Raw genomic sequence first — 10,144 nt, forward strand, 5'->3', positions numbered from 1 at the left:
TTTATTAAAAATTTTTAAAAAATTTCCAAAAATTAATTTAAAATTAGCAAAAATTATAAAAATTGTCTCAACAAAAATATTTATTTTTAAAATGGAAAAAATTTTCTTACGCAAATTATCGAATTGTTTTTATTAATTAATTTATTAAATTAAATTGACGCTTTTAATTCAAAACAATTTTGTTTCACTAATTGTTTTTATTATTCAATCTTTAAAATATTAGATTAGAATTTCTTGAATTTAAAATTCAAAACATTCAAAAAGAAAAATTATCAAAAAAAAAAAAAAATTAGGAAACAAGAAAGCGCAAACAAAGAAAACTAACTTTTAAACTGTGAAAAAAATAGTATTTGGAACTAGAAGATTATTAATAAAGAAAATAGATTAATAAATTCATTTAGTTTTTTTTTTGCCAACAAAATTAAAAAAAAACTTTTAAATATAAATTAGTCGTTATATATTTCAAATAAAAATTATTAGTTAAACATTTCGAATAGAAATTATTCGTTAAAAATTGCAAATAGAAATTATTTGTTAAAGATTTCAAAAAGAAATTATTCGTTAAAAATTAAAAATAAAAAACTGGGTATAATTTGTTTTCTGTCCGTTTAAATTGAAATAAATAAATTATTCGTTAAAAATTTCAAATAAAAAATTATTCGTTAAAAATTCCAAATAAAAATTTTTCGTTAAAAATCGAAAATAAAAATTAATCGTTCAAAATTTCAATAAAGAAAACAAAATAATAATAGTGATAATTCCGTAAATTTAAATATTTACAATTATTATTTTTTTTCTTTTTTGAGGTCAAAAAAATTGTCATATACAAAACTATACAACATTTTTATGAATAATGAGCATTGTTTGAAATGTATTGCGGTAATAATAATGCTTTGAAAATTAGAACACTTAGATGGAATTAGAACACTTTTCACAATGTACAAAAATAACTGCATTTCACGTAGTGAGCAACAATGTTTTTTTTTCTCCTTTTTCTTTTCTTGCATGAATAAATTTTTAAAAATTATTATGAGTTATATGTACTAATTTAAAATACATATTTACTAAACGTATTCATATAATAATACTTTAATATGTTTACGTAACAAGAAATGTTGATGAACTTGCAAGACAAAACTTTTTTTCATTTTTAAAAATAGTTTCATTTATCGTCGGGTTAGCGAAATATATACACTTGTTCGTAAAAGAAAGCGCAAGAACATAGCTATTCAGAAAAAGAGGCAAGAACATGGTTATTCAGAATATAAATAAAGGGCGATTCTCCACGAAGTGGTAACTTTTGACTACACGGTAATTTCTTTTTTTTAAATTATTTTTTTCTGCCAAATTCTTGTGTAGATTTTTTTAATAAAACTTGAAAATAATTATTTTGTTGATATTTAAGTTGAAATTTTTTTTTTTAAATCTTATATAATTAAATAAATATATAAATATAAACTATTTCAGAATTTTTAGTTTAGAGGTTAAATAATAAGTTGCAAAAAAGTTATTATAATTGTCGTATACCGGTCTTTGAACCTCGGAAAAACGGTACAATATCTAAAAGTGAGAGACGAATGACATTTAGCGAGAGACAAGTCATTTTTCTACGAGAATAAAAATAAAAATAAATTTCCGAAATAATTCTTTTTGTTGAAATCAAGTTTTTTTTTGGAAAGAAATATCGAGCGACTATTAATAATTTAATAATAGAAAATATCAATTGATAATAGTTCTTTGTTTCCTAACTTTTATTAAAAATGTTTTCACTTTTAAAATTAATGTATTAAAAATCATTGAATTCTTGAGAAGAATTATTTATCAAAAAGAATTATTTAAATTTAATTTAAATTTATTTTTTAAAAAGAATTATTTATCAAAAAGTTTGAAAATAATTGAATTCTTTCGATAAATTTTATTAAAATTGTATTTTGAGAATAATTGAATTTCTCAAAAGAATTTTATTATACATACAAATAATAGTTAAATTCTTCAAAAGAATATTATTATTTATAAGAATAATTTAATTCTTGCGAAGTATTTATCAAAAAATTGGAAAATAATTGAATTCCTTTCAAGGATTTCATCTAAATTTTTGAAAATAATTGAATTCTTTTGATAAATTTTATTAAAATTGTATTGAAAACAATTTGAATTACTAAGAAAAATTTTATTTATCATAAAAAATAATTGAATTCTTTGAAAAAAAATTATTATTTATGAAAATAATTGAATTTTTGCGAAGTATTTATCAAAAAGTTTGAAAATAAATGAATTCTTTTGAAGAATTTTATCAAAATTCTTGAAAATAATTTAATTCTTTCGAGAAATTTTATTAAAATTGTATTGAAAATAATTGAATTCTTCAAATATTATGAGAATAATTAAATTCTTGCAATTAATAAATATCAATAATTAATTAGTTATTTACTAAATAAGTTAATTTTTCTTAATTTTGAATCTGAAATTAGTCAAAAATTCAAGTTGGTACTTGGAAATAAATAATTTTGTAATTAATTTTGAAAAAAATTAATTTCTTTTCAAGAATTTTATTAAAAGTTTTGAAAATAATTAAAATTCAATTTATAAAAATAATAGAATTCTTAGAAAGAATGTTATTCTAACTTTTAAAAATATTTTAATTCTTTCGAGAAATTTAATCAAATTCGTAATAAAAATCATTGAATTCTGTGTTAGCAAATTTTATTTTTATAGAAAATGGAATTCTTTCGAAGAATTTTCTTAAAATTTTCAAAAAAATAATTTAATGTTTGTGAAGAATTAAAATTTTTTTTTAAATATTTGAATCCCTGTGGGAAATTTTATTATTTATGAAAATATGTAGTTGAAACCTTGCAAATAATATCATTAAAGTTTTAAAGATAGTAATGAATTAAGTTAATTCGTTTATAAGTTTAAAATTTTTCGAATTTTGAATCTAAAATTGTTTTAAAAGTAAAATAAAATTAATTTGCTTCAATAAATGAAATAAGTAGACGAATTTGTTCTCAGACTGTGAATAGTTTCGTTCAATGAAATGATTATCCCAAATTCTAAAGCGATCATGGCCATGAATAAGGAGGACAATAATATAATTACTTTAAGCTCAGTAATAAAAATTACTATAATACGTTCAGCGCGTGTTTCTAATTTTTTTTTTTTGAAATTAATTGTGTAAAAAAGAAAATAATAATTTTTAAAAAAAATGACAAAACAAATGTAATCTAATAATTTTTTATTAACAATAAATTCGTTTGTGCCTTTTTTTAAAATTATAATTAAATTTTTCTGTATAATTATAATTATTTAGTGCAATTTTATTAATATCCTCCCTTTTTTACACTCTTTTTTGTATTTAAAGACCTTTCGCATGTTTATAAAAATAAATATAAAATAAAAAATGTGTTTTTTTTGTAGATTTTTTTCAAATAAAAATTTTTGTTCTTACCCGCCAAGTATCACGTGACATCGACGACAACGCTATCTATGATTTTTGTTCCGATCCAGTTCCGATCCATTCAGCATGTGTTCTGCAAAAACGTTCACAAGATGAGTGCAAAAATAAACTAAATGTATATAAATAAAAATTGTTAAAGACTTATTATTGTATTGACAATTTGTTACCATTGTTTGTAGCACAAAAATGTTACTTAATAGAATATTGTCCTTACGAGTGTTTCCAAGGTGAGTTCATTCCATTCGACACCGACATTTGTCAATTCTAACCTCTCTTCATATTAAACTGTAACAAAATATTATTTTAATTAAAAAAATATATATAATAATTCTAAGTTAATAATTAGAAAATAAAAAATAAACTGTAAACAAACTATTAACTTACATAATAATTATAACGCTTAAATTTTTAAACACAAAATTTCTGTTTAGCAAATGTTATTTTCAATTTATAAATTTTATAAATAAAGTCAGCAGTTTATATTATAAATTTAATATTATTTCAGTTGGTAACGATTTTTGTTAATTATTTCTGTTGATGATAACTATTTTTATTAATAATTATTTTTCTTGATAACTATTTTCGTTAATAATTATTTTTCTTGATAACTATTTACATTAATAATTAATTTTCTTGATAACTATTTTTCTTAACAATTATTTTTGTTATTATTATTTTCCTATTTTTGTTTATAAATATTTTTGTTACTAACTATTTCTGTTGATAACCATTTTTTGTTAATTATTTCTGTTGATAAATATTTCTTCAGAACAATAATTACTTTTGTTGATAATTATTTTTGACAATTATTCTTGTTATTCAGGAAAATTGGATCCTATTCGGAAAGAACGCAACATCAATTGAACACTGCAATTAAATTACTCTCGTCAGTTTCGTCAAATTCATCAGATTCCTCAGATAATTCTGATTCGAGTTCTGATTCAGATAATGAGGGAAGAAAATCGAAATTACAAACTTCTTCGAAACCGGTTGAAAATTTAAATGAACAAATTAATGACGCAAATCTCAGTGAACTCAAGAATGCGAGTAATGAAGTAAGGAAATTTTTAAAACAGTGATTGTCTAATTTTATTAATGGGGCACTATTTATAAAACTAAAAATAATTAAGAGCTTATGCGAAATATTTTTAAAAAAGGGTTATGTGTAAAAGTCGTCTTTTGTTTTTTTTTCCTTTTCAGAAAGAAGTGCCTAAAATTGATCTTGCGATTCCTAAAAAACCACCGAGACCTAAACCAGAAGAAACATCAGCTCCAACTCAAGAATCTAAATTCGGTTCGTAAAATTGGAAATATTTTGAATACCTACTTGAATTTAAAACTTAATTTTTTTCTATTAATATTAGTCAATATTATTAATAGCCAATAATGTTAAATAACAATATTCACAGTGAATGATGTTACTATTTCGAATCTAAAATAATTTAATTCTTGACTAGGAATTTTATTAAAATTTTTGAAAAGAATTGAATTCTTCGAAGAATTTTATTAAAAACTTTAAAAGATCATAAAATTCTTCCAAGAAAATTGAATAAAATCGTACTGAAATTAATTGAATTCTTCTAAAGAATGTTATCAAAAGTTTTGAAAATCATTAAATACTTTCTTAGGATTTTAATAAATTTTGTTTTAAAAATGTTAATAATGCAAAGAAAATTCATTATTTATGAAAATAATTGAATTCTTCTAAGAAATTTTATGAAGATTTTTGAAAATAATTAAATTCTTACAAAGAATATTATTCAAATTTTTAAAAATAATAAAATTCTTTTCAGAAATTCTATTAAGATTGTATTTTGAAAATAATTAAATTCTTTTGAAGAATTTCATTAAAAATTTTGAAAATAATTAAATTCTAATAAACAAATTTTATTAAAATTATTTCAAGTAGTTGTACATAAATTTTGTAAAAATATTTGAAGAAATTTTATTTGAAAATAATTGATTTCTAACGACAAATTTTATAACAAGTTTTGAAAAAAATTTAATTTCTGCTAAAAATTTCATTAAAATTTTTGAAAATAATTGAATTTCTGCGAGGAATATTATTATTTTTAAAAATAATTTAATTCTTTGTAAAAAATGTCATTAAAACTTTTTAAAATATTTAAATTCTTTCCAGAAATTTAATCAAAATTTTAATGAAAATTATTGAATTGTTTTAAAAAAATATTTAAAAAATTTTTATAAAAGAAAATTAAATATTTTTGAAGAATTTTAATATTTATGAAAATAATTGAATTTTTGCGAAGAATTTTATTAAAATTGTTGAAAATAAATTAATTTCTCCGAGGAATTTAATAAAAAAAATTAAAATTGTACTCAAAATAATTGAATTTCTGCAAAGAATTTTATTAAAATTTTTGAAAGTAATTGAACTGTTTCGTCGAATTTTATGAGTTATGAAAATAATTGAATACTTGCAAAGTATTTGACCGAAATTTTTTAAAGTAATCGAATAGTTTTCAAGAAATTCTTTTTAAATTTCGATTTTTAAATTAATAAAAAATGAATTTGATATTAGAAAATAATTTATATACAAAATATGAGTAATCATATTAATAATTTCTACTCCTAACAGAGGAAAAGTTTCTCAATGCTGCAAAAAATGTTGCCAAGAAATTAGGCGGAGATACGGAAAAAATGGAATCAGATTTATTAAATCGTCTTCTAAAACCAAGAGAGAAAACCGAAAATGTTTCTTCAGAAACTTCAGAAGATTTAAGGTTCTAATTTTACTTTTTTCTCGTCGATAAAAAAAGAAATTTGAATTTCTGAATGAAAAGAAGAAGAATTAATTTAATTATTTATTTTCAGTCATCTTTTGAAAGGAATGAAAGTAAAAAATACTAGTAATGAGGAGAATTATAGAAGGAACAAAATACAGCGCGTTCGTTCTGCTTCGAACAAAATTAACAATCTTAATATTGAATTTAAAAAAGAGACATCAGATCAAATTTTACGAGATTTGAAAGGGTAATTCATTAACTTCCTTTACCGCCAGGCAGCATTTTTTTACTTGAATATTTTTTAATGGCAAATTTGGAAAATACTAACTAGATTATTATAATTTTATAATTAATTAACAAATGTTTTTTTTTCTTTAAATGCAGAGAAGAAACGACTGAAAAATCAGTGAAAACAGAAAGGGGACCGTCGACACTGTCTGCACTCTTGAAAGAACGCAAACAACAAAAACGGTAATTTTTTTCTTTAAATCAATAAATATTTTTTCCATTTTTAATTTTCGATAAATTTAGTTCTCATAGTTTACTGAAAATAAAATTATTGAAGGTAATGTTTTTTAATTCATTTTTTCAGTGAGAAAACATTTTCTTCGCTTTTTCGAAGCGTTTCAATTAAATCTGCAATTAAAACTTCCAGTTGAAATAATTTTTTTTTGTTGAAAATATAAATACTAAGAAAACTATTATAATAATATTATAATTAATTTGCAAATATTTTTCTTTACATAAAGGGAGCAAACGTCTGAAAAATCAGTGAATACTGAAAAAGTATCGTCGGCACTTTTTACTCTTTTAAAAGAAAGTGAACAACAAGAAAGGTACACAGAGAAAAAAGAATTTTTAATATAGAACTAACAAATTTCGTTTGTTGTGGTTACAAAATTTTTTGTTACCTCAACAAATTTATTGTTATTAGAAAAAAATTTGAATTGTCAGGACAACAAAATAAAATGTTCAATGATAAAATTAAAAACATTAATTTAATAATATGAATATTTTTTCTTTACACAAAAGGGAGAAAACGACTGAAAAATCAGTGATAACAGAAAGGGGACCATCGACACTGTCTGCACTCTTGAAAGAACGACATCAACAAGAACGGTAATTTTTTTCTTTAAATCAACAAATATTTTTTAAATTTTTCAATTTTCGATAAATTTAGTTCACAAGGTTTATTTTAAACTGACAATAAAATTATTTATTGCATATTATTTCTTATTAAAAATATTATCGCACAAAAAAATTAAAATGGTATCGAATTTGATAAGAAAACAATTTCTCTTTTTTTTAGAAGCGCTTCAAGTAAATCAGAGGAAACAAAACCTGAATATTCCAGAAGGGAAAATTCTGCTGCTTCGATAATGTATTCTCTTATAAACGATCGGTATTTATTTATTTTTTTAATTATTAATTTAATTTAATTTAAAAATTAATTTAATTATTTTTCAATGAAAAGGAAATTTTCTTTCGAAAATGATACGAGTAGAAACGATTGAAATATTTAAAGATCATGTGACTTAAATATTTGAAACTTTCATTGACGATAGAATTAAAAATAATATTTTAATAATATAAACTATTTTTTCTTTACATAAAGGGAGAAAACGACTGAAAAATCAGTGATTTAAATTCTTTTTCTAATTTAAATTTTTTCAAATCTTATTATTAATGAAGTGAAAAATTTTCTAATTAAAAGAATATTGTAGTTAATTAATTTAAAAATTATAGTTGAAGAATTAATGAATTTAAAAATTATAGTTGAGAAATTAATTAATTTAAAAATTATAGCTAAAAAATAACAATAATTTTTTGTTTAATTTCCAGGAGGCGCAGACGTAGTCACGATGACATTGAAGAGGATGGGTAACATTTTTATGATAATAATGAACAGAAAAGAATAAAATTTTTGATCATCGAAGATGAATTAATTAAAGTAAAATATTTCAGGACAAGTGTATTGAATTCCTCATTGAATGGCTTTGGAATTTTAAAAATATCAACAGAGGAGCCGTTAATTGAGGAATTATCAACTTGGTCGCAATTAGAAAAAAGGGAAATAAAAATTCTGGAATATCAACCACCCCAAAATTATTTTCAAGAAATGATTCAGTGGACGGATCAAGGAAAAGTTTGGCATTTTCCAATTAACAATGAACAAGGTGAGAAATTGTTAATTAATATTAATAATAATTGTTTTCTGTTTAAATCGTTTTTTAAATTATTTTTTTAGTATTTTCAAATAAAGAAAAAATAATTAGTAAAAAAATAAAAGGCTGTATTTTGGACTTTTATTAGTTTCTTTTTGAAATTTAATAAAAATTTTTAAATTTCTTAGAATTCAACAATAATTATTTAAATACAAATTTTTTTTTTAAATTTACTTATTTTCCAAATTTTTAGTTCCAATTCCTTCAAAAAAATACAATAAAGTTTAAAAATAATTTTTTAAAGTGAAAAAAGTAAATTCTTTGAAATATAAAATTTATTTTAATGAAATTTGAGAAAATTTTCAATTTTTTCAATTAAAATTATTTTCGAGAAATGAAGTATTTTCAAACAAATTTTAATTACCATTTTTTAAAAACTTCATTTTTCACTTTTCAAAATTACTAAATTAAATTTTTCAAATTTCATTAATTGTTGTTTAATAAATATTTGAATACTTGTTATTTATTTTTAAAGCAGGAATTAAAATTCGAAAATACTTTCAATGTAAAATCTTTCGTAATTTAATTAAAATTAAAACTGCAATTCTTTTAATTCTAGAAATATTTTCTAAAATTTGAACTAAAGAAGAAAAAAATTTTGTTTTGTTCCTTAGGAATGGACGAAGAAGAAAAAGTACATTTTTCCGAGCATGTATTTATGGAGCGTCATTTGAAGGGATGGTGTCCAAAGCACGGTCCAGTTCGACAATTTATGGAATTGGTGTGCGTTGGTCTTTCGAAAAATGCATTTATGACAGTCGATGAGAAAGTTCAACACATTATGTGGTACAAAGATTACTTTGGAGATAAACGGGAATTATTACAGGAACTTGGAGCACTTGAAAATGAAAATCCATCTGTTCTGCCAGTGCCAACGAATAAAATTGACTTAGGACCTCATGTTTAAATATTCGTAAATATTCTACTAATTATATAGATAAAACATTCATAATTTGTTTTAAATAAAGTGAAAATGTTTATTAAATTTATTTCTTTGAACAAAATTTAATTTTACTCTTATAGCTATAAATATTAATATTGCTCCCCCCCAAAAAAAGAGTACTATTAGTATTAATATAAAATTATATTAATTAATTATTTAATTATTTAATTATTTAATTAAAGTGTATAAATCTAATTATTTTTTAATTAATGAATAGGTATTAATTTAATAATTCTTTTTATTCTAATAATTCTTATTTTAAAAACTTTAATACAATTCTTTGCAAGAATTAAATTATTTTCATAGCTAATAAAATATGACGAAAGAATACAATTATTTTCAAATATTTTAATAAAATTCTTCGCAGAAATTCAATTATTTTGATAAATTTTGATAAAATTTATCTATTAGAATTTAATTATTTTCAATTCATTTTTAATTTAATTTTGTAGATTCAATTATTTTCAATTCATTTTTAATTAAATTTTCTTTAAAGAATTTTATTATTTTCAAAATTTTTTTATAAAGTTCTTTGAAACAATTCAATTATTTTCAAAAACAATTTTAATTGAATTCCCAGGAGAAATTAATTTATTTTCAAAAATTTTAGTAAAATTCTACGCAAAAATTTAATTATCTTCTTAAATAATGAAATCCAACGCATAAATTCAGCGTTTTTAAAAAAAAATAAAATTCTTTATAAAAATTGAATTATTTTAAATACAATTTTAAAAAAAATTCGTTAAAAGAATTTAATTATTTAATAAATAAC

At 20.5% G+C, this 10,144-nt stretch overlaps 1 protein-coding gene across 2 annotated transcripts; it reads left to right on the top strand.

Moving 5' to 3' along the window:
- The first annotated feature begins 3,502 nt into the window (after window positions 1–3,502).
- LOC122499559 (28S ribosomal protein S31, mitochondrial) lies at window positions 3,503–9,418 on the top strand. Of its 2 annotated transcripts, none has more exons than XM_043607993.1 (12): window positions 3,503–3,684; window positions 4,281–4,512; window positions 4,658–4,751; window positions 6,057–6,201; window positions 6,293–6,451; window positions 6,589–6,675; window positions 6,954–7,040; window positions 7,237–7,323; window positions 7,514–7,606; window positions 8,047–8,085; window positions 8,170–8,381; window positions 9,044–9,418. In XM_043607993.1, exons 1-12 carry the CDS (start codon window positions 3,644–3,646, stop codon window positions 9,334–9,336), a joined length of 1,569 nt encoding a protein of 522 aa, XP_043463928.1. In that variant the 5' UTR covers window positions 3,503–3,643; the 3' UTR covers window positions 9,337–9,418. The 2 variants fall into 2 exon arrangements, with proteins under 2 accessions (XP_043463928.1, XP_043463934.1); XM_043607999.1 differs by having other exon boundaries at window positions 7,517–7,606.
- Window positions 9,419–10,144: the final 726 nt, after the last annotated feature.

The sequence above is a fragment of the Leptopilina heterotoma genome, unplaced genomic scaffold (genome assembly GCF_015476425.1).
Source record: "Leptopilina heterotoma isolate Lh14 unplaced genomic scaffold, ASM1547642v1 Lhet_101, whole genome shotgun sequence".
Taxonomy (NCBI): domain Eukaryota; kingdom Metazoa; phylum Arthropoda; class Insecta; order Hymenoptera; family Figitidae; genus Leptopilina; species Leptopilina heterotoma.

What these genes read in the sequence shown, in the direction of transcription:
- LOC122499559 (XM_043607993.1), top strand. Translation starts at nt 3,644, where the DNA reads ATGTTACTTAATAGAATATTGTCCTTACGAGTGTTTCCAAG. An exon ending in AACTCAAGAATCTAAATTCG is followed by an intron (nt 4,752 to 6,056) that starts GTTCGTAAAATT and finishes TACTCCTAACAG; the next exon opens with AGGAAAAGTTTCTCAATGCT. An exon ending in TATTCTCTTATAAACGATCG is followed by an intron (nt 7,607 to 8,046) that starts GTATTTATTTAT and finishes TTTAATTTCCAG; the next exon opens with GAGGCGCAGACGTAGTCACG.